Below are 25,835 nucleotides of genomic sequence, written 5' to 3' on the forward strand. Positions count from 1 at the left end.
AGATTAGAAATTCGAATTGAAATGTCACTAAGTTTATCATAGTACTTAGTTGATTTTTTTAGTCTCAGGTAAAATGACTTTTCCTGGCATTCTTTGATTTGGTAAAGTACTGTTACAGCTATTTATAGACAGCAGTAGAGTCGGTATTACTCCATTTTTCATGATTTTTTTTGTCATTTATCTGAAGATGAAAACATTATATATATTATCTTTATAAAGATTGATCAAGGTTTTGACAAAAAATTCACTTATAAACAATCACTACAGATAGTCTGTGAAATAAATGATTGATCTGTTTACAATATTACTTAGCAATTAACACCGTTAAAAAGTTTGTGTGTACGGCCACGCTTCATCTACGCTCTATTTTTGTGTCAAAAGGTTAAGCAATAGATTTTACGGAGTTTCCAAACCAGTTAAGTCTATAAACTATGGTTATAGATAGAAAGCGATACATCGGTAATTTAAAAGAATACATCGGTAATTTAAAAGAATACATCGGTAATTTAAAAGAATACATCGGTAATTTAAAAGAAGTTTATAAAAGTATAAAAATAACTTTAAAACTATGTTAAAAGTTTTTACACATATTTAATAACTAAATTTAAATATACTTTTTTTATTTTACATTTTCTCATTACCATAAGAAAACTCAGTTACAAGGAAACTTATTTTAATTTTAGTTTAAAATTAGAATCTCATATTTTATGTGTTGTTTTAATAAGCATACAACAGTATACTCTAATCCTTGATGAGATCCTTGTTGATGTCAAAAAGAAACTCTGTTTTTAACGTTTATACGATGATTAGTGTTGAATTGTTTTCAGTATTACTGCAAGTAAAAGCGTTTTCGTAAAGTTCACCTTCATAGGTAAAGCAGTCCCCGGTACAATCTGATAACGATATTTTGCCGTTGCGACAACATGCACAAGGTTTTGGAAAAATACCCATACCGACAATTAATTCAAATGTAAATGCTCTGCAAAATTCTATATTTACGTCACTTATATACTTTAGCCCAACACATGTTTGAAGATATCTGATTGAGATATCAAATGGGTCGATTTTTAAAACATTTTGATTTTTCACATACTCTGTAGTCTGTATACACAATACTCGATCCTAAAAAAAAAAGAGGAAGAAAATTTTAAAGTGGTACCTAATCGGAAAGACGATCAAAAAGGTGAAAAGATTACAAATCTAAAATTTAATAATGTACTATAAATAAATTAAATAAATTAAATTTGAAGAACTTTTAAACAAATCTAAAATTTTCAAGAAATTAAATACAAGTAGTTTATCAAAACAAATAAAGTTATTACGTTAATTTATTCTTATAACATCGTTAAATTATTTGAAAGCTCTTCCCCTTTTTACAAATGAATTCCAGTAATACGTTAGCATCGGCTGCTGCATCGTTCTGATATTTGTAGATGTTTTTCTATGCTTATTAGAGCTTCAATCAGTTGCTCAATGTAAAGCCATTTTTGTACTATTGATTATTTTGCTGTCATACATAAGCTTGTACTTGAAAGTACTTGCTACTTCTTTTATGAATATAATAATAAGTGATGTACCATTTAAAATATCTCTGGAGGTCAAACTCTGGATCTATAGGAACTGCACTGTTCTGAATTCTGCGTAATTATAGTTGTTTATCAGCTAAAACTTTTTGCTTTTTTTTCTCGAGAAGTACTATTTAGAATTATAGCAAATTTAGAAACTTTTTTTTAAGCTCATCGCATTCGTGATGACTAAGCTTAAGTGGTAAGTTTGCAATGTAAAAAAGGCGTTAGAAATAAAATCAGAAAAAGTTTTTTTTCTGTTATTCCATTTCTGTTATAAGTTATTTTTATTTTGAGATAAAAGATTCAGACATCTTTATTCATTGAATACAACTCTTTATTTAAAATTTTGGAGTGAGCTGACTAGCTTAAAACAAAATTTGAGTATTCTTTTTACTATATATTTTTTTATTTATCAAATCCCGTGATGTCTTTGTTAATAGAAAATTTGTCAAAAGAAAAAAATAAAACCCCTTGACGTCTTTGTTAATAGAAAAATCGTCCAAAGAAAAAAATAAAACCCCCTGATGTCTTTGTTAATGTCAATTTCTTGCACATTTCTTTGCCTAAGTTTGAAGCCAAAGCATCGTTTTCATAAAGTAGCATTAAAAAAAATTATACACAACCTACGCTTTCATTTTTAAAAACTTAAACCAGGTTGGGTCCTAACTTGATATGGGTTTTTGAAGATAAAGAAGTAAAAATTAAAGAGAACCAAAGATTGAACCCTTTTTTCAGCAAAATTTCTAAATTCAATTAAGGTATATAGCAGCTGTGTGATCTTTTCACTGAAAAAAAGTCCTGGATCTACTTAAGAAAAGTTGGCTGCAAACAATCAAACTTTTCATAGGTGGGTATTAGAGAATCCTTGAAAACAACTGTCCAGAAAAACCAATTTAAGCCTAAATGCATGGTTAACATTACCGTGTCAATAAAAAAGCTCTCTTTTGGTCCACTGAAAGCAAAACCTAAATTGAGAAGCAACAATCAATATCATGCACCAGAGTTTAAAAAAGCTTGCACAACAATATAAAACCTCATGTTGTAAAAGTTATCCTAAAAAGGTACTTGAACAGAGGAATATAACAAACTATACACCCAGTAAAGGAGTTAAAAAGGTTTGCACCATTTCTTACGACACAAAAAACACTTATCTAACTTTTTTCTTCAACTTGAAGTTTCACCATTGCTGGATCATCAGGAAGAGTCTTCCTGATGATCCAGCAATGGTGAAACTTCAAGTAGAAGAAAAAAGTTAGATAAGTGTTTTTTACTAATTTATTATTGCTCTGTTCTATAAGAATATTGAGCACTCTATTTGTAAAATACACTAACATAATTTACATATATATATACATATATATATGTATATATATATACATGTTTATTTGTGTATATAAATGTACATAAATATTTAAAGATGCGTAGACGTACAATTTCTATATGTGCAAATGTGCAAATTTGTGCAATTCAAATTTCATTAGTCGGATGTGCAATTAGCAGATGTGCATATATTTGTAAATGCATTCGTTATTGAAAAGAATTGTTGTTACAAGAAATAAACATAATTGAAATGTTATGGAAAAGTTATCATAATTATATAAAAGTTAAATAATTACCAGCCAAACTGATGCAAGCCCATGAAAAGTAAATGTAAGACGAAAATGATTTCCACTTAAATAAAATGGCTCAATAAAATCCTCTTGAAAGTAATACAGAGTAGTACGACAACCATATATGCTGGGACAATAAGAAAAATACACCTAAACAATAATTAACTTGTATGAATATATACTTTTTAACTAAAACAAAACAGTGCAATACATGGTGCATTTCAAATAATATATAAACATCACATCAATGAAACATTAATTTTGAATGTTGATCTTTTAAAATTATAATATTTTGTAAGATACATAAATAAATAATAATAAATATAAAAATAAAAATTATTAGTTAATTATGTAAAATAAATTAATTTTGAAAATGATTAGTATATTAAAGCAGGTAAAAATTCAAAAAAAAAAAGGTATACCTTTGATGCTATTGCTCTGCGATCTGTGGACACAACAACCTTTGCATAAAACCCATCTAAATTAGGCTGATAGTAGTGAAGCACTATATAGTAAAAGTTTTGAGAGAGCTTCATAGCCCAACGAAGACTTCGCTATATTGAATATATCTATATATATATATATATATATATATATATATATATATATATATATATATATATATATATATATATATATATATATATATATATATGACAGAGTATAATATATTAAACTACCATCATGTATTATAAATTATAAAAACTTACTTGTTCGTTTGAAAGGAGAATAGCATAAGAATTAACATTTGGTGGAAGACCAAGTGTGAAATTATTTGACAATTTTGGCATTAGTTCAAATGATTTAGCTGGTACAAGGAAACTAGCATTAATGCACTTTGAAGAATAATGTATACAATATAGGCTAGGTCTGATAAAATTTGTACTCCAATATTGAGCTGGAATTAATGAAATGAATTTCTAAAAGAAACTGAATTATATAAAACCTAAACAAAACCAATTACAAACAAAAAACCAAACAAGGCTTATGTTTTCTTACTATGTATATTGGACCCCCAGATAACACTTTAAAACGCAGATTTCTTTTCAAATAACCTCCTTTAAAACTATGCTTTGTAATGTTATTTAGTGCCACTTGCCTACAAGCAAACTCGTATCGACATTCAGGAAGCAAAAAGTGACCTACAATATAAATAATAATTCAAAAAAATTATTTACAAAATTTAAATTTTATTGCTATTATTTATTTTTGCTTCTATTTATTTTAAATATTTTTTATAACAAATTTATTAATTTTGAAACTGTTTACTGTTACTTTTCAGATTATTTTTTGTTAATGTTAGCAAGGACTTCACAATATATATATATAGATATATATATATAGATGTATATATATAATCTAATTATACTAATTTATTTAGAAAATAGGTGTTTATTGGAGGTTTATTAGAGTTTAAACTAAGACTTCTAATTCACAGTTTATAAGCAACTTTTAATAAATGTTTTAGTTTAACTTTTTAATATCAAAACAAAGTTGTCTTAAATCAAAAATCTCAAGTTTGATAGAATGCAATGCATTTTCACATTTGACCTTCGTTAACTTTGCTAACTTTCAATTTGAATTATCAGAACTTGAGAAAATCAATCAAAACCAACCATTTTTATTGAATCCTTCTTATTGAAGCCTTCTTATTGAAGCCTTCTTAACGAAGCCTTCTTAACGAAGCCTTCTTACCGAAGCTTATTTAATCTCTATAATAATCTTTTTTGCATTTTCCAATATAATAATTTGATTAAAAACAAATTTGTTAAATTAAAAACACTTCTGATACATCTTTGTTTCAGAAGTGTAAAAAATCTATAAGAAAATTGTTATAAATAAAAAAGTTGCCTCTTCAATTAAAGTTGCATCCCTGAGCTTTGGGAAAGTAAATATATGAAAAAAAACTTTTATTAAAAAAAAATTCATAATAAGAGTTTGTCAATTACCAATTTCAGTTTCTTCTTCATTACCCACGAATAACTCTACTTCAGTAAATCTTACAAAGCTAAGATATTGTACAACAACATAAAATTCTTTCATTTCTCGAGCTTCAGATGAGATATTCAATGTCTAAACAGAAAACACCCTTTTAACTTATTTTTATTTATTAATTTCTTTAGCATATTATAATAAAACAACAACACACTACTGTCATAAAGCAGTATAAATTTTTTTTTAAATTCTGATTCACTCCCAACAAGTCTGCAAGCAACCACTATTAAGTTGGGAGTTACTAGAAAAAAAAATAGAGTTATAAAGCAAGGAAACAGTTGACAGAAGACTTGAAAAGTTGATTGTTGTGTGAATCAGGGAAACATGAAAATGGGAGAGAGTTTCAAAGGGTTGAAGTACGGGGAAAAAAACTAGATGGATAAAAGTTTTTAGAGAATGCAGGGATAGATACAGTAAATGAGACTTTGCTGAATGACGAGTCAAACAAGAATGAGTTTTAATTGATGGAACTAGAAATGATAGCTACTTTGAGCAACAACTATGATAGTATTTGTAGAAAAGAGAAAGAGATGCAACTTTACGGTGATGGGAAAGAGGCTCAAGCTTGGCATATAGAGCAGGTCCAACTACATTTACAATGCATTTTCGAACCTTGTCAAGAAGAGAAAGAGCATCATTAGAAGAACCATCCCAAATACGACAACAGTATTCCATACTGGGAAAAATAATAGATTTGTAGAGGTAGAGAATGGAATCAGGAGAGAGAAAATGCCAAGCACAGTAAAGAGAAGCAAGCTTAGCAGATTTAGCAATTGATTCTATATACGGTTTTCATGAAAAGTCAGTAGTAAACTATTATCCAAGAAGAGGTAAAGAAGAGGACTCAGTGAGAGGATTGCTATTCATTAATATAGGAATGTTGACAGTGCTGCAACACTGAGCAAGTTTTGTTTGAGTTAAAATTTACAAGCCACTGTGAGCTCCAATCTGTTACAGATGTGAGATCAGAGTCAAGATCAGTTCTAAGCCTGTTCTAAGCAATCAAAAAGAGATAAATAGTATAAAATTGAGTCATCAGCAAAAAAAGCTACTTTAAATGTAAGATTGTTGGGAAGATCATTAATATATACAAAACAGGACCAAGGATAGAGTCATGAGGTACCCCAGAAGTTACAGGAAATAAAGAAAAGTGTTGATCTTTGATGATGACTTTAATAAAGCAGTTAAAAAGAAATGATTTGATAATCTCAAAAACTTTACTAGACACACCATATGAAACAAGCGTATGGAGAAGACCTGCATGACAAACTTTGTTGAAAACCTATAGTTATGTGAAGAGCAATAGCCCTAACCTCTCTGCCTCCATCTAATGCACAATAAAATCTTTCAGTCACAGCAGTTAGCAAATCAGCTGTAGGGCAAGAAAATCGAAAACTGTATTGATTGTCTGACAGTAAGTTATTTGACTCAAAATGGGATGTGAGAAATTTGTTTATCAAGGACTCAAAGACTTTGCTAATAACAGAATGAGGACTGATCGAACAATAATTGGAGGGGTCTGCATGTTCACCAGAGTTTTTGAAATTTGGAACAACAAATGACATCTTCCAGCAGGTAGGAAAACAAGACTCAGTCACTAATTAAAGAGTTTAGAGAGAATTAAAGAGAGTTCTGGAGAACAGTTTTGTAAGACTATGACAGGAATGTTGTCTGGACCACAAGCCATAGAAGAGTTTAATAAATATACACTTTTAGCAGAGGAAGCTGGAGTGATTTGCATGTCTAACAATGGGTTAACCTGAGAGGGAAAAGACATCAGCCCAAGAACCCGTGCTACACCACAGGGGCTGCTTCACCACAGGACTTGCTTCACCACAGAACTTGATTCACCACAGCACTTGCTTCACCACAGAACTTACATATTCACCAAGCTAAGCTACTACTTAAATTTGATGCAGATATTTCTTACTGCTCAGAACATCATTTTTGTGATCAATGACAATTGAATACAAATGTATTCAACAACTGAAGAAGAGAGTGATTCCTAAGTCATAAATTTTTGACATATTGAATGACTTACTGTATTGAATGACATATTGAATGATATAATTGAATGACATATTAGATGACTTAGAAGTGTCTATGAAACAAGCGAAAAGAAAAAAAACAACTGAAACTGATGATGTTGAAGATACGGAAATTATTTGAAAGAACTTCAGGAAAACTTCTTGGTAATACATTCGGTCAGTGGGTGTCTGTTGTATTTCTGGGTGTATTTCAGTTGTTGTCTGTTAAATTTTATTTATGAAAACTAGATTTTATTGTTATGGTTTGTCAAATACCAGCATCTGAATATTTCAATTTGATAAATTTTATTTTTATCATGCTCTTTCAAAAATAAACATTTGTACTAGAATCTTATCTATTATAATAATAAATAACTACATAAAATTGGCCAGTACATAACATTGAAAGTAACATTCTAAGAAATAACCTAAACAAGTGTAAACTTGAATAAATAATTTCATGTTTTGTAATTGAGAAGTAAATGATATAAGGTGTTCCTTTTATGATTTTTTTATTATTAGCTTTAGTCCCTAAAATTTCAAATTTGGGCCTGACTATTATCAATTTTAAACCATTTATTCTAGATCACTCAATGTTATATATCCATAATATCACTCCAATAGTGTATGTTCTAAAGAACAACAGATTTATGTAACAGTATGGCTTGAAAAAAAAAACTCAGGTTTATCAACAGAGGTTTGAAGCTACAGGCATAACAGGGTGTCACACAATAGGATAATTGGGATTTTGCACAATAGATTGCAGAATAGACACAGGATTCTGCACAATAGGATAATTGTGCACACTAAATAGTTAGGAATGGAATATTTAAAAAAAAATTTCAAGCAGCAAATAATAAAAAAAAAAAAAAAACTAGTAAAAAAAAAACCTTTTTAAAAATAAAAGTCAATATAAACATAACCTTTTAATTAAAAATATATAAAAACAATAAAATTAAAAAAACATACATCCTGTAGGACAACAGTTTTATTAAACGCTGAACTATTTTGATAATTCATCAGAGTAAACTCTAAGTTATTGTTCTCTGCATCTATAATTACTATATTGTCTTTAAAAATATCCATGTAAGTATAAAGTGCACAATAACTTTGATTATCATTTATACTGCATGGATTATAATGAGACTGAATTGAAGAATTGTTTAAATATGGTACCAAAGTGATTTGCTTCTAAATAACAAATAAAAAATATAGTTGTACAGTATAGTATGCATATATATAAATAGTATATATATTATGCAACAACTTTCATTTAGAAAGAAAACATTGCACCATCACATTATTATAACACATTAACTTAGCAACTCATTAATAAAGTGTTATATAAATAAAAAAATTAATTATTTTCTAAATGAGTATTTAAAAGTTTAAATAAATATTGATTATAAATTGTTTAAAATGCTTACTAATAAAGAAAACTTTAAACACCACACACTTACCAATACAATGGTGTCATAAAAAATCATTTTTAATTTCCATACACCCTTTGTCAAATTAAGCTTCAAGTACTTCTTTCTTTTCTTTATAATGTCTATTTGTGGTTGAAGATAAGCGGATGGACTCAGGTTATGAGAAGCAGAGAAAGACCTTACTTAAAAAATGTCACAAATATTATTAAAACATAATTATAGGAAAAATAAATGTAAATAGTTTACTAAGGAATATTTATATATATATGTATATGTATATGTATATATATATATATATATATATATATATTTTTGTTATTTCACCTCCCCAAGGCACAGAAGGCCACTACAGATGAGGAGGCTACTTAATTGTGGTTATAACCCTCTCTCAACTCTATAACTCCGAAACTTGAACCTTGACGAACAAGACCGCTGCACGGAGAAACAAGTTGAGCGCGGTACTACCAGGGACGTGGTGGGGATCGAACTCGGAACCTCTCGCTTATGAGGCGAGCGCACTACCACTACACCACTACCGCATCATATATATATAATATATATATATATATATATATATAAAATATACTTCATGCATTGAAAACAATACAAATAAAAAAAAAACCTTTATTTGAAATTTCAAAATCTATTTGTGCAGTTTGATTTTTGAGCAGAGAGTAGTGAATCAAAAGGAAATAAATTCCACTTTTTGTAATATGCATTTGCTGCACATTTGTAGCATAACTCCCATTTACTTTAATGCCTTCTACAATTCCATTATTAATCCACTTTGCTACAGGAACTATTTTACTTCCATTGATGCTTATATGATCAAGAATAGGTAGATAAAACCCAGGTACTGGTTGGTTGCATTTTAATCCATAAAAGTACTTCTTGCACATACATTGACCTGTTTTTTTGTCACACACTTGATTGACTGATCCACTGTTACTGCACAAGCATGCTTAAGCATAAAACTCATTTTTAAAATAACAATGAATACTTTTAAAATATATATAGTTCAGCTTATATAGCTTATATAGTTGTGAAACTTAAAAAAATATATAATTTAACTATATAATAGTTGTGAAACATAAAATCAGAGATGGAGAGTCACAAAAATGAATTCTGAGAATTTTTTACCTAAATTTTTTGATTGGAGCTGGATTTGGTATGAAACTCCAAAAATGCTTAGAAACTTCCAAACTTCATAAAAAAAAGTACAAGATTTAGGGTCTTGAGGTTAAGAAGTTTTTTTTGGGACTTGCCATCCCTCATTAATATGTTACATATTAAAATAAAAAAAGTAAATTTAAATGTTTTTATTAGAAAATGCATCTTAACTATACTCCAAAATAATATACCCCTGTTTAAGAATACATGTTTAAGTTTAGTTTTTATTTAAAACTACAAACATAAAAGCAAATTTTAAATTTTTACAATAAAAAATCTCTTACATTCACAACTAAAAATACCAGTAGCATTAGATTCTTTCCAACCATCAATACATTTATCACAACTTCTACCCTCAACATTAGGCTGACAAATACATTGCCCAGTTGTTTTATCGCAAGACTCTGAACCTCTTATTGTCCCAAATAAAGAACAATTACACTTTTGACAACCTTCTGGGTTTCCTAAAGTCATGTTGAAGTAGTGATCTTTGCATAATCCACAATCATCACCTTCTACATTTTTCTTGCATGTGCAAAGGTCCTATTTATATATATATATATATATATATATATATATATATATATATATATATATATATATATATATATATATATAAAATATATATATATATTTCTTGTGATTTATACTATATATATAAATATATATATACATATACATATATAAGTATATATATACATATGCATATATATATAAATATGTATATATATATATATATATACACATATATATATATATATATGTATATATATATATATATATATATATATATATAAAATATATATATATATTTCTTGTGATTTATACTATATATATAAATATATATATACATATACATATATAAGTATATATATACATATGCATATATATATAAATATGTATATATATATATATATATATATATACACATATATATATATATATATATATATATATATGTATATATATATATATATATATATATATATATATATATATATATATATATATATATATATATATATATATATATATATATATATATATATATATATATATATATATATATATATATATATATATATATATATATATATATATATAAAGCGGTGGCCTAAAATTAAAGAATACTAATTTTTTAGTTGGTTATCAATCTTTAAATTAAAATTAAGAAGATTCTAATTAACATATTAATTATTTTTTTTTAATATCTTGTTAATTAAAACATACGGATTAAAGTGGTATAATTTTTTAAATCTAATTCTAATTAAATAGCGTTTAACTTATTAAAAAACTGATGAGTACTTATAAGTCTTCTTTAAATAAATTGGACAAAATTTAACGACCACTTTCAAATCTTTAATTTGCACTTATTAAAAATAGTAATCCTTTTTTTTTTTTAACTGTCCTAATTGCTTATTACGTTGGCTATAAAATAAAATGTCGAAACTTGAGTTTCGATATCAAATAAACATTTATTTTTTGAATTGCAATAAAGATATAAAAATATTGCAAAAATGCGTGCAAAGATCGAAGAAAAAGACAGATACGCGGCTCTTGTATTAAAAGAAGAAGGCTATAGCATCAGACAAATAGCAGAAAAGCTCGGAAGGTCTCACTCTTGCATTATTAACATAATTCAACGATACAAAGAGACTCAGTCAATTAATGATCGTCATAGGACTGGGTGCAATAAAATTTCAAATGACCGTGATGTTCGCTCGATAGTGAGATTAATGAAAAAAAACAGACAAGCACCATCTACAGACTTGTCAACGAAATGGACACTGTCAAATGGTCTGAAAGCAAGCCATAGAACTGTGCGAAGGGTCCTCCACAATTTAAATTATTTATGGTGTGCTGCTGCAAAAAAACCACCCTTAAATAAAAAACAAAAATTTGCCAGGAAAGAGTGGCGCAAACTACATAAAAATTGGTCAACAGATCAGTGGAGCCGTGTGGTCTTTAGTGATGAAATGAATGTTGAGGTAGACAACAGAAAAGGTTGCGTAATGTTGCGTAGACTTCCAAGCGAACGGTTCGATGAATCATGCATTTTGAAACGAACAAAACAAGGCAGTGGTTCAATAGGCATTTGGGCCTGTATGAGTGCCTGTGGAGTTGGGGTTTTTCATTTATTCGATGGTAGACTTAACAAAAAAAGGTACATCAAAATTTTGGAAAACTCTATTTTCCAGCAAGATAATGTCATAAAGCGCTGTGTCATAAAGCGCATGTTGTTAGCAATTGGTTCAATTCTAATAAAATTCAAGTGCTTCCATGGCCTACCAATAGTCCAGACTTGAATCTAATAGAGAATTTATGGTCATGGCTTGATCACAAGCTTGGTAAAGAACAACTTTACAATTTGGAAGATTTGAAATCTTCTATCTCTCATCATTTGAAAAATGTGCCTGATGAAGTAATCAAAACTTTATTGAATTCAATGCCAGAACGAGTACAAGAGTGCTTGAAAACAAATGGAGGAACAACACGTTTCTAAATTATTTTTTTATTGCTTTTTGAAATATTTTTGAAACTTAAAGTCTTAAAATTTTGTCCAATTTGTTTTCCCATTTATATTTTTTACTGATCAGTTTTTTAATTTTTTAACATTATTTTGTAAAAAAATTATAAATTATTTTATAATAAATATAAAATACAATAAAAATTCTTTCTAAAAATGTTTTTCTTTTTTTGATACCTTTTTCCAAAATAAAATTATACTAAGGTTAAAAATAAATTTTGAAAAAAAAATGAGTGGTCTTTAATTTTTGGCCACCGCTGTATATATATATATATATATAGAACTCTTATATGTTGTTCGAAATATTTTTCCATATTTTGTTGACAAAAAGTAAAAATTAAAATGCAAGACCGGAATTTTTTTTTTTATTAATTGTTAGACTGCCTGCCCCAACCAAACCCTCAGTCGATGTAGCAGCACTCCCTTGCGGGTCAGGCTAAAAGATAGTAGATGTAGCAACACTCCGCGCATGATTTAATTAAAAAAATAAAAATAAAAACATTGTTTATATTGTTAAAAACATTCAGAATGTTTTAAAAACATTCAGAATGTTTTAAAAACATTCAAATGTTTTAAAAACATTCAGAATGTTTTAAAAACATTCAGAATGTTTTAAAAACATTCAGAATGTTTTAAAAACATTCAGAATAGTTTTAAAAACATTCTGGTCAATTAAATTTACGTTTTTGTGGTTTTTTTAAAAAACGATTAATTTGTAATTAAATTAATGGTTTTGACTTTCGTCCAACACGCAAATGTTGGACGAAAGTCAAAAGTAATTAAAAGTGACGTATGTGTTGGCATAAGAATCACTTTTTTCCTTCCGTGCTTCCCAAATGTAACAAACTATATATATATATATATATATATATATATATATATATATATATATATATATATATATATATATATATATATATATATACATATATATATATATATATATATATATATATATACATATATATATATATATATACATATATATATATATATATATATATATATATATATATATATATATTTCTTTTGATTTATACTATATATACAAATGTATATATATATATAGATATTTATATACACATGTATATATATATATATATATATATATATATAAATGTATATATATATATATATATATATTCGACGATGTATTATATATATATATATATATATATATATATATATATATATATATATATATATATATATATATATATATATTTGGCAATGCCAACCTAAAAGTGTTTAAGGTCTGCAAAAAATCGCCGACCTTGTTTTTATGTTTTATGGAAAGATCTTTGTATCAAATTTTATATATATATATATATATATATATATATATATATATATATATATATATATATATATATATATATGTATATATATATATATATATATATATATATATATATATATATATATATATATATATATATATATATATATATATATGAATATATATATATATTTTTTTTATAGATAAGTTAGGCTTGTTTATTTTTATTTTTTAAACTTTTTTAATGTCATCAATTTGTTATGTTTTTTTCATGTTATAAATTTATTTATGCTTATAAGTAAACTTATAATTTTTTTAAGTTTTTATTAACTAATTTTTTACAGTGCAGGGCAGAATTGTAACCTCATGTGTATAGAAATATTGAAAGTTTATTCATCAAATTCTATTTACAAATAATATTTTGAATTAAACAAAATAAAAAAATTAATTCTATTTAAATCTATTTATTCAATTAAATCTATTTATACTTTAACTTAAATTAAAAATTATTTTAAAATCATGGTGCATAATTATAACCTCCCCAACTAAATTAAAACATCAAAGAATTCTGTTTGAAAAATCAATTTGTTCACTTAAATAATAATTTAATGTAGAGCGGGTTGCCAAATTATTAGGGACAGTTTACTTTTTAAGAAATTTTAAAGTATAAACTACTTTAATGAATAAATACATATCTTACAGTTATTTTTTTATTGGTGTTATTGTTAGAGAGCTTTTTTTAGAATGTAAAACAACATAATTACTTATTCAAAGCTATTTATTTTTTTATAAAAAGTTTTAACATAACAAATAAGGTAATAATCTTAATATTTTGTAATGCCACCCTTTGCTACAATAACGGCTTTCAGGCCTTGAGCCATGCTTTCTATGCAGACTTTTGCATTGTGTTGGAGGGGAGGGGAGCACTAGGGTTACTATGCCTCAGTCTTATAAGGGTTTCTATCAATTACTGCTTGGTAGTGATGATTTCTTTGGCAATATCCCGTTTTATGAACTTCCACAGATTTTCTATGGGGTTCATACCAGGTGAATTCCTTGGCCATAGCAAAACACGCACTTTTTTTCCAGTTAGGAATGCTGTAACACTTCTTGCTTTATGGCACGGTGCTGAGTCATGCATGAACATATACTCTTCATTACCAGGGAAACATTCTTGGACCTGGGGCAGGATCCTGTTTTCCAGTACTCGCTTGTACTGGTCCTGTCTCATGGTTCTTTCCACAATGAAAGGCTCAAAAACTTGCAAAAATGGTTCCAAAAATAAATAATTGAAATCAATTTTGAACTTACTCCAGCCATACTTTTCAACAATTGACAGCTAATAGAGTAATAACCTAACTTTTTGACAAATAGGGTAGACTGACACAACTGCCACAGTTTAAAAACAATTATGGTAATATTAGTAACTAAAATACACACAAAAAAATATTTAAAAACAATCTATTTGATCGCGAAAATCATTTAAACTTTAAAATTACTTAAAAAGCAAAGTGTCCCTAATAATTTGGCAACCAACTGTAAGCCAAAAAATAAAAACAACAAAAATTCAACTATACTCTCTGACAAAATAAAAAGCAAGATTGAAGCCTACAGATCATTGCATCAAATAATACAAAATGAAAAATTAACTGCTTGCAAACTGAGATTCTTGCCAAATTTAATCAATAATTTCATAAAAAATCAAGCAAATTATTGCACAAAGTATTGAAGTGTTAAAAGATCAATGCTTGCCAACATCAATAAATTGCGCATGTCTCTTTTTCTTTGGAAATTGTGTATTCTCCACAAAAAAAATACAATCAGCTTTATTAATACAAAATTAAATGCTGAAGGATATAGAAATTTGTTGGATGATCATTTGAATGATATTTCATGAAAATTTGATAACCTAAATTTTTATTTTTCAGCCAGATAAAAAAAAATAATTTAGGTTTCAAATTTTCATGAAATATTATTTAAATGATTCAATTCACAGAGCAAAGTCAAATACTCTATGGTTCACCAGAAAAAAAATTCAATTATTAGTTTAGCCAGCCCTCTCATCTGACTTGAATCCCATTAAAAATATATAGGGCATCTTAGCTGGACGTTTTTATGCAGAAGGGAAACAATATTTAATTAATTGATAAAGGCAATGCCTGGAAAAACATACCTCTTAATGATCTCAGAAAACATTTAAAAAACATACTAAATCAAATAATTGGGTTACAGCAATAAAACAATAAAACAAAGTAACAATTTTTAAATTCAATACATCATCAAATTTTGTTAAATTGAAATGAGATTATAACTTTGCACCATCATTTTACTAAAACTTTTAAATAAATTGATGAAACGAAACCAAACTCTATTACAAATGAATCAAGTAAGATTTTTTTTTGAATAACATAAATATTATAAATTTAGGAAACTGATATATTAAATTTAAGAAACTAATTTAAAATTTATGAAATTTAGAAAGCTAATATAAAATAAAATTTATATGGAATTACTGGATCATTATCATGGCATCCACTTGGATTAGCGTTTGAAACTAATAAGCCAGCAGCATGGCAGTTGCAACTTTTGCATTCTGGAAAGCTGTAGAAACCTACTTGACATTTTTCACATTGTTGACCATCAAAATTTGGAATACATGGACACTGTCCATCATAGCTACGGCAAGCTGATGTATAAGAGCTTCTTTCATCACATGAACAATCTAGAACAAATTTAAAAAACTTTAAAAGGTTATTTGAAGATATATTTTTTATATAATAATCTTTTAGATAATGGTTTTGTTTAAAACACAAATTTTTGAAATTGTGAAGTTTAAAATAATATCTTTGGTAGATTTCATTATGCAAATATAAGTCATAAGTGTAAACTACTATATACTAAAACTGCTAAGAAGCAACACTAGTTATAAATGCAATTTTAAATCACAAGAAAAAACATATATATGTATTTTAGCAGGAACAAATTAAATTTGAAAAAACGTAAATGAATTGGAAAAGAAATCATCAGGAGTGCAAAGGTATAATCTGTTTTGGATGTTGCAACATAAACAAACAATGTATACCCCTAAAAAATTCAGCTCAAATTGCTTTAAAAAATCTAGTAAGGAAGCATATAGATAAAGGTTTTGATGTTAAAGTGAATTTTTTTTCTTCTGGAATGTGTCTGAAGTGCAAATAAGAAATAACTTAGAGATATAAGGGAGTTGACCCCATCTTTTCCCAGGAAAAACAAGTAGCTCAAATTTAAGTTCTTATACTAATGCCTTAATGTGTGAAGATTGTTTTGAATATATAGGAAGAGGTATTAGACACTCCTGCAATAGAAAATCAACTGCTAAAAACTTAGAAAAAATATTATGTTAAAAGATCTTAAATTTTCTGATCATGTAACATCAAAATTTCTAAAAAACAATTATTGGGGATGAAAAACAGAGTAAGGTTAAACTATCAACATGTGGAACATCATTATATCTTCACTTTGGAGAGAGTATCTCTAAAAAAAAGATTAGTTTAGACAGTATTTAATATCAAAAAAATACATGATCTGCCTGAATGTGTTATTAAAAGTATGTTCACTGAAATAAGAAAAGATGTTGGTCAATCAGGATTTGAAACCAATGTGGAGATTGGTGTAAATAGAAAGTCCCATTTGCTAAATCAGTTTTATTACGTTCAGCAGTTGACATTTCAGCAAAATGCTAACCACACGGTTAGCATTTTGCTGAAATGTCAAGAGGTTCAAAAAGATGTAGTATATGTGGAAGATATATCTATGCTTGTTTATGAAATATGCAAACAAAGAGATATTGTTCTCCAAGAATCAATTGAGGATTGGTATTGACAGCGGCCAAGAGTCAATTAAAGTTGTTATTTTTTCAATCAGAAAAACTTGAGGAACAATTAAGAAACCAAAAAGACTCGGGTGTAAACAAAGTTATTTTATTGACAATTGTCCGAAAGAAAGCAGCTACAATTTAGTCCATATTGTCCACCTTCTCAAACTGCATGAATGGAAGTACTTCCTTGCATCAGATCCTAAGCTTATCAACATCATGCTAAGATTATCTGCCTATGGTGGGAAATATGCATGTGCTTATTGTATTGGTACAAAGAACAAGTTAGGAGAATTTAGAACCTTTGGTAGTTTATTCCATCAGTATCAACGACTTGTTGATGTAGAGAAACCACATAAGTTGATGCAGAACTTTTTTAATGTCATCAACCCATGTCTTTTTGATGAGAGCCTGGACAGCCTGGTATTAGATGTTATACCTCCACCAGAGCTGCATTCTCTATGAGCATATTATCACACAGGTGTCAAGAGTACTATTTTCGAACAAGACCTTAACTAAGTTCTTAGAAGAAAAAACAGTTATTCAGCATAACTACAATGGTGGAAGACTAGATGGAACTAATTGTCAAAAAGTTCTAAGGTCATTAGATGAGATGATAACAGTAGCGCCACTGAAGTACCACAAGTGTATTAACACATTAAGAAAAATTCATAACAGGTAAGTATTAGTAAACAAAATATTAATAATATACTTTAAAATCTTAATGAGATGTATCATTTTATTTGCGGTGACTGAGAGTTGTTTTGGAATGACATTAGATCCATCTTATGGTTAAAAAATTAAAGCTTTCATTGACTCCATGGGCTACATGAACAATTATGTTGAAGAAAGGTTTAACATCAGTATATCACTTGGATGGAAGTACCATATCATTATTCACTTGAATGACTATTTGGATTGCCATCAGATCTCTTGGTCTGACCTCAAAACAAACCTTAAAAGCTGTTCACAAAAACATTAATAAGACTATCAAGAGGTTTAGTGTCTTGGAAGTAATCCTTCTCATGGAACAAAACTGAGAAGAATGGCTGAAACATACAGCTCAATGAGAGTATAAAGGTTATGAATTGGATAACAGTCGGTTAAGATGAATAACTTATATAAGCAATTATTGGGGATGAAAAACAGAGTAAGGTTAAACTATCAACATGTGGAACATCATTATATCTTCACTTTGGAGAGTTCTCTAAAAAAAAGATTAGTTTAGACAGTATTTAATATCAAAAAAATACATGATCTGCCTGAATGTGTTATTAAAAGTATGTTCACTGAAATAAGAAAAGATGTTGGTCAATCAGGATTTGAAACCAATGTGGAGATTGGTGTAAATAGAAAGTCCCATTTACTAAATCAGTTTTATTACGTTCAGCAGTTGACATTTCAGCAAAATGCTAACCACACGGTTAGCATTTTGCTTAAATGTCAAGAGGTTCAAAAAGATGTATAAGATATATAACTTTCTCATAAATATTCTTTTAATCTTCTTTTTTTCCTATTTTTTTATATTTGTGTTAGAGATATGAGTAATTTTGATGAGACAACTACAATAGTATACTTTTAAATTATCAAAAATATTTGGACTATTGTTTGGATTTAAATTTATAAAAAATATTTTTTTTCTTGGCATTTTAAATTTAATATCAAAATTTAATTAAAAAATTAAAAAAATAATATATTAATACAAGGGTGGCGAAAGGAAATAATAAGAGGGTGAGGGTGCTAAAAATATTTTTCAAATTTTATTAAACTAATTTTAATTGCCTCAATATTTTCTTAACCCTCTAGGGTAAAATGTTGTTAAATGATAGCATATAACTGTTATTATTTTAAAATAATATTAATTTTGCAGTGGTTTTTTGTTGATTTGGCGTCATTTGCTAATACCAAGATGAAACATTTTGAAATAACAGACTTAAAGTTTGATGAGCAGGAGGGGGGGGGGGAGCTGTAATACCAAAGCATCCTACATTATTTAAAGTTGAAGTCCCTTAAGTTCTGCCTGCCCTACATTTATACATTATCATTATAATTTTAAATTGTAAGATTACTTCTGCTCCATAGGGTCTATTTAAGTTACCTGCAGCACCAAAGACAACAAGTTTATGACTTGAAAAATCATCAAGTTCTTAATTTAGGAGCAAATTTTTGTTTAGCAATAATCTACTAAATCCACCTGATAATTCTGTGAAGAAAAAATCCAGGTACCTTTACCTTCAACCTAAACCTTCTATCTGGGAGCAGTGTCTAGCTACCTTGCAGCAAGGCTGGAAAATAACCTTGTGTCTACCATGGTGTTCAAGGGGTCTGTCACAGCTAATGGTAAGCCTGCCAGGTCACTTCATATGTATAGAAAAAAAAAAGATAAAGAAATATTAAATGTTGGAAGTAAAAGAAAACAGAGCTCCAATAGATAGATTTGTCTCTGTTGATCCAGGAGTGGCTCCTCAAAGTGAGGGAAAAAAAAGTAAAAAGAATTTCTTTTCCCTCCCTTTTTCCCTTACAAGTTTTTCCCTCAGATACAAGTTTTTCAAAAGAAGAAAAGGAGAAAATGAACACCTACTTAGCTCATGTGTGGTTTTCTTTTAATGCTATTGCTAATAAATCTTTTCATGTCCTGTGTATACGTTATCATACAAGCTACTTTTAAAGAAGTAAATGGGAAAAATAGCAAAAAGATTTAGTGAACCATAGGAATGTATGGAATGATACTGGCGCTTCAGTTTGACAGTTGCTTAGACAAATTTATTAAGCAGAAACATGAACTTTATTTACCTTGTTTTTTCGTGCATCAAGGATATTGGAGAGAACAATATTCTTCAAATTGTTACTGGTAATGCTGCAACTGTGCAGTTGCTAAATGTAATCTTGATATATTGGACTTCATCTCTGTATATATTGGACTTCTCATGCTACTAAGTTTACAGCAGTTCACACATAAAAAAGAACTCATCAGAAAAACAAAGTTTGTTGGATAAAGAAGTAAAATTAAGATCGATGTTCACGTCATATTGTAATTTGTAAATTGTCAAAAACTTTGAAGGAAATTTATTCTGCTGTTCTTAAATTCTGTTTTTTCTAATAAAAACTCTTCTTCAATTTTGGAGGCAAGTTACATTTACAGTCAAAACATTTATATCTTTGATGGAGTTACTGACATTTGGTAATAGTAAAAAAAGCCACCAATAGACTTACTTATTGTCAAAATCAATTATTGGAAGTCAAGAAGGAGATAAAAACTTTCAATGGTGCCAGGATTTCTTACAAACCTTTTATAAATAATGTTGATCACTATGTTAATGAAAAGCTTGACAAAACTCATCAAACTTTTATCCAGATCCAGAGACTCAATCTCATATTTCAACCATGATAATAGAATATCAAGGTGCCATTTGATGTTTTGGTAGATCTGGAGATTGAATTCTTAATTTTTAGCTCATCAAGATATGAAAGAAAGAATTCATTTTAAATGCTAATACATTGAATTATTAACTTTTATATGTAGATAATACTCCACAAGCTTAAAAAGCAACAAGATGTTTATCAATCTAAAGCTGTCACTATAGGAGGTTATGTAGCAGTAGTCTAAAAAATTAGTGGACAAGCATTGTAACTAAATAACTTAGAAGAATGCAATACTTTTGTTTCTCTGCCCAAAAGGTCCACCTGCATATATTAACTGGCTTCAAAGAGACATCTAATTTTTTATCGATAACATTAAGTATTTAAAAAATTTTTTGTTTTATATGCTAGCTCTAGTTCTGGCCATTTTGAAAAATATGAAATGAAAGAAATAAAAAGAAATGGTAACAATATTGTGAACAACTATAGTAAAAAATAAATTTTCTTTTCTTTATATTACCTTAAAAACTCCATAATATTTTAAAAACTCTTGTGCATTTACCAACCAATGTCCTGTATGTTTCTTATAACTTTGTGTATTAAAATTTATTTTTATTGTATTTAAATATATTTAAATACAATTAAAAAAAAGAGGAAGAAATTACAGTTGTATATATTTAATTTGTTTTTCTTTTTAATTTTTTGTGAAAATTAAGATTATAAGAAACTAAGATTATTAATAGCAAAAAAAACATTTATGCAGATGTGTTTTGAGATTTACGCAGATGTGTCTTGGGATTTTCTCAAACTTTAAGCATGTCCCCTTCATATCTCATCATTCAAAGTGTGCTTTTTGAATTCTGCATCGAAAAAGCATTCAAATTATTTTCAAATATTTTCTATTCTTATTTCTCATTTTATTGAGAATTTTTTTTCAAAAGTCAAAATTAAAATCGTGGTATTTTAAGAACTGCCCAACATTTTTGGCTGAATTTTTGCTGCTTTTTTTATAAATAAGAGGTGTGTCAAAGTTTGAACAAAAGAAAATTATATGACTCAATGAACTGTGTGATTTGATAAAGAAAATTGGTTTGGTATATTGGTATTCATATGGTAGTTTAAGGTATAGCACATTAGTACACTGGGATATGTTACTTTATCACTAGTATACACATTGGTATGGTTCATTAGTTTGGTACACTAGTAATGATATGGTATAGTTGTGTAAAAAAATAACAGTATAATATTTGGTACTTTAGTCTAAAAAAATTTATTTAATGATAGTCTATATTACTATTTAACTATATAAAATTATTATGTTATAGATATTTCTTAAAACCATACATGAAAAATATTTTTAAACCTTTGCATGAAGGAAATCCCCAATAACCAACTTTGCATTCATTGCATTTTGTCCCACTAAAATTCTGATGACACTTGCAATAACCAAGTCTGTCACATTCGGCATTTAATGATCCCAAAATGAAACAATTGCATGCTAAAAATTTAAATATTTATATCTAATAATATTTATATCTAATATATTATTGTACTTACAACTACTCATTCCTAAATTTTTTGACACAAAGCTTTTAAAACAAACATAAATATCAAAAAAATATTCTGAAGAGAATTTCCATAGAAAGTTTTTATAATTTATTTTATTTTATGCTTTGTTAAATACTGTATTAACCTTATGTTTTTAAACTTTCTAATGTTTTGATTGATTCAACCCTAAACACAATAAGAAAGTTTAACAAATATAATATCTTAAAAAACTTCTGTTTGTCTCTATAAAATCGGTTTACAAATTTACTTAGCAAACTGCTTTAAGTTGGCCAACATTAGCCAACTATGCAATTTATTTGTGTATAACAAACTTAAGTATGTTTTATAATCTAGATCTTCCTATATTTATGAATGGTAATGTACCCAATGAGTCATCTACCTTTCTTGGAAATCATATATAAAATACATTGCAAAATTAGCATATGGTAATTTTGGAATGGATTTGATATATGATTTCTAAGCATCTCTTTATCATACTTGCCACTTTATTACTCCGGATTCTATTCTATATCTATATAAATCTCAAATCCGCCCTTTTATGGAATACTTTTGCCATATCTGGAGCCGATCTTCCCTTTCTCTTTTAGAAAAAGTGCAAAAATGCATTGTAAACATAGTTGAAACCTTCAATAATTGTCAAATTGTTGTAATGATGCTTCTCTTTCTCTTTTCTATAAATACTATAATGGGCATTCCTCTAAAAAGCTAGTGTCTCTTGTGCCACCTACTAAAATTCAATTTTCGTGTTACCTGTCATTCAATTAAGTCTCATCCTTTTACTGTGACTGTTCCTATGTGCTCCAAAAATTCTTATTTGTCTAGTTTTTTTCCTTGAACATCAGTTCTTTGGAATTCACTCCCTTCATCTTGTTTTCCTGATTCATATTACTTGCAATCTTTTAAGTTGTCTGTTAATTGTTATCTTGATTTATAAACTTTATCTTTTTTCTCCCATTTCATTTCTCTTTGAAAAGTTCAAAAATTACACTGAAGTTATATATTAAGATATTATATTATTAAGATAGCACCAATTGAAAAAGTAAGTAATTATAAGTGAAGGCTTTTGTAATTAAAACTTGAATGAAAGAGTTCAATACTTTGAAAACTGTTTTTTTTTTATTATGTAATTCAAACTTAAACAAAATTTTTTTGCCTATTTATAAAAAAAGATTTTATTTAAATTATTAAATGAGTGTATCTATTGTTTTCAATTTGATTAAGTCGTATTTTACGTATTAAGTTAAAAACGTAGCTATAAAAACTCATGTATTTTGAAGTTCTTTTGTTTTTAGAATAAATAGTTTGCTTAGATTAAATTTTATATTTTATTTTTAAAAAGTTTTCAATTGAAAATATAAAACTAAAAATTTAAATAGTTTTTTAAAAACTATTAAAGCTCTATAGTTCTTTTCTATTATATTTATATATATATATATATATATAAATATATATATATATATATATAAATATATAAATATATAAATATATAAATATATATATATATATATATATATATACATATATATATATATATATATATATATATATATATATATATATATATATTTTAAATTTTTTTAATATGCTTTTTAATAAATTCTTATTCTGGTCATTTAAAAAAGTTTATTTAAAAAAAAAATTATGATAAAGCTTTAAAAAAATTAATCAACACAAACTTTTTTACAATAAAGACCGTCACAAAACCGTAATAACGAATAAACATTTTTTTGCTTTTTTTTGTCATTGCAAAACTATGTAGTACTTATTAAAGCAATATTTATTTTAAATTTAAAATAAAGTATTTTAAAATATTTTTAGATGTCTAGCGCATTAAAAATAAAATATTGCATCGACCTATCAACCTAAAAAACAATACTAAACTTAACAAAACATTAAAAAATTTTGATGTTTTAAAAAAAAAAACTGTATTTTGGAAATAAAATTACACTATAATAATATATATAAATACACTTTTAAATTAATGCTAAATTTCATTTAAATTTAAACAACTTTTATTATAAGCAACTTATGAAAAATTAAAATAGGATATTATGTCAATTTGCAAATTTTTGTGCAAATCTATAAATATTAATTGATGTATCAATAACTATTAATTGACTTATTAATAGTTATTGATTTATTATTATTATTATTATTATTATTGATTTATTATTGTTATTTTTATTGTTTTAATTATTTATTATTGTTATTATTATTGATTTGTTATCCAATAGAAATTAAATGTTTTAGGTGTAAAAAAGGGATGTTTAAGATTTATTATCAAATTGATATTTTTTAAACATTAAGCCTAATTTTGTTACAGATAATCACTTATATAACATACCAAAATAAAAATAATTTGTTCACTCACGCTGACATCTTGGGAAACCGTAGAAACCTTTTTTACACTTATTACAAGTTCTGCCAACAACACCTTCTTTACAAGCACACTGACCTCCAATTTTATTACATGAAGAAAACTTTGAACCAAGTTTATCACATTCACATCTGTAAGTTTTTCCAGTAAATTCAGTTGTAAGTGTAAACTGAGCATCTGCGCAGAAAGTGTTTTGGGGTTGAAAGTGAGGAATATTGTTAGAATCAACACACAACTTTTCAAATTTTTCTTGAAATTCAGTTCTTTTTACAACAAGAAGATTATCATCAAAATAAGATTCATGAACAAAAAACATAGAACTCTAAAAAAAAATTAAAACACTCAACTTTTCTTACAAAATTTTTAAAATTATTTATGAAGAAAAAAACCAAAGGGTAAAATTGACACCAACATATTCTTGAACCAGTAGTTATCTAAAATAATCTCCTAACTTAAGTATTAATCTAGTGTTCCTTAAATTTGAAGCAACCTAGCATTCCTTAAATTTGTAATTATCTAGTATTTCTTTAATTCTTATGACCTAGCCTTCCTTAAATTTTGTAATAATCTAGTATTCCTTAATTTGCCAAACTATTGTAATTGAGTTAACAAAAGTGTTTATTAATTTCAATTAACTTTAATTTTCACATAAACTAAACAACTTGGATTTTTAGAAGCTGTAATTAGTATTTTTAAGGAAAACATGTTTTCTTGTTTTTGTATTTTTCATCTTTGCTTCCAACAAGGCTGCAAACAACCACTATAAGAGTTGGAAGTTGCTGGAAGAGAAAAAATGAAGTTTAAGCAAGATAACTAGACTTAATAACAGACGACTTAAAGGATACAAATTATATGAATTAGGAAAGCAAGATGAAGGAAGCAAATTCCAAAAAACTGATGCTCAAGGAAAAAAACTAGACAAATAAGAGTTTTTGGAGCACTCAGGAACAGTCACAGAAAAAGGATAAAACTTAATTGAATGAAGAGTAACACTAGAATAAATTTTAGTAGATGGCACAAGAGACAGTAGCTCTTTAGAGCAGTGCCCATTATAATACATAGAAAAGAGA

At 27.1% G+C, this 25,835-nt stretch overlaps 1 protein-coding gene across 1 annotated transcript in view; it reads right to left on the reverse strand.

Annotated features, from left to right (window-relative positions):
• Positions 1-484: 484 nt before the first annotated feature.
• The window catches only part of LOC100215349 (laminin subunit alpha), a 45,259-nt gene continuing 19,908 nt past the window's right edge, over positions 485-25,835 (reverse strand). Inside the window, exons 12-24 of the mRNA XM_065800443.1 lie at positions 24,760-25,087; positions 22,183-22,317; positions 16,120-16,328; positions 10,085-10,343; positions 9,253-9,591; positions 8,661-8,812; positions 8,170-8,391; positions 5,128-5,251; positions 4,178-4,320; positions 3,889-4,098; positions 3,601-3,732; positions 3,185-3,328; positions 485-1,122 (exon numbers count right to left, since the gene is read on the reverse strand). Coding sequence (XP_065656515.1) covers positions 796-1,122; positions 3,185-3,328; positions 3,601-3,732; positions 3,889-4,098; positions 4,178-4,320; positions 5,128-5,251; positions 8,170-8,391; positions 8,661-8,812; positions 9,253-9,591; positions 10,085-10,343; positions 16,120-16,328; positions 22,183-22,317; positions 24,760-25,087 — 2,724 coding nt within the window. The 3' untranslated portion in view covers positions 485-795. The remainder of the gene's footprint in view (positions 1,123-3,184; positions 3,329-3,600; positions 3,733-3,888; positions 4,099-4,177; positions 4,321-5,127; positions 5,252-8,169; positions 8,392-8,660; positions 8,813-9,252; positions 9,592-10,084; positions 10,344-16,119; positions 16,329-22,182; positions 22,318-24,759; positions 25,088-25,835) is intronic.

This window comes from Hydra vulgaris, chromosome 06 (genome assembly GCF_038396675.1).
Source record: "Hydra vulgaris chromosome 06, alternate assembly HydraT2T_AEP".
In the NCBI taxonomy this organism is placed as follows: domain Eukaryota; kingdom Metazoa; phylum Cnidaria; class Hydrozoa; order Anthoathecata; family Hydridae; genus Hydra; species Hydra vulgaris.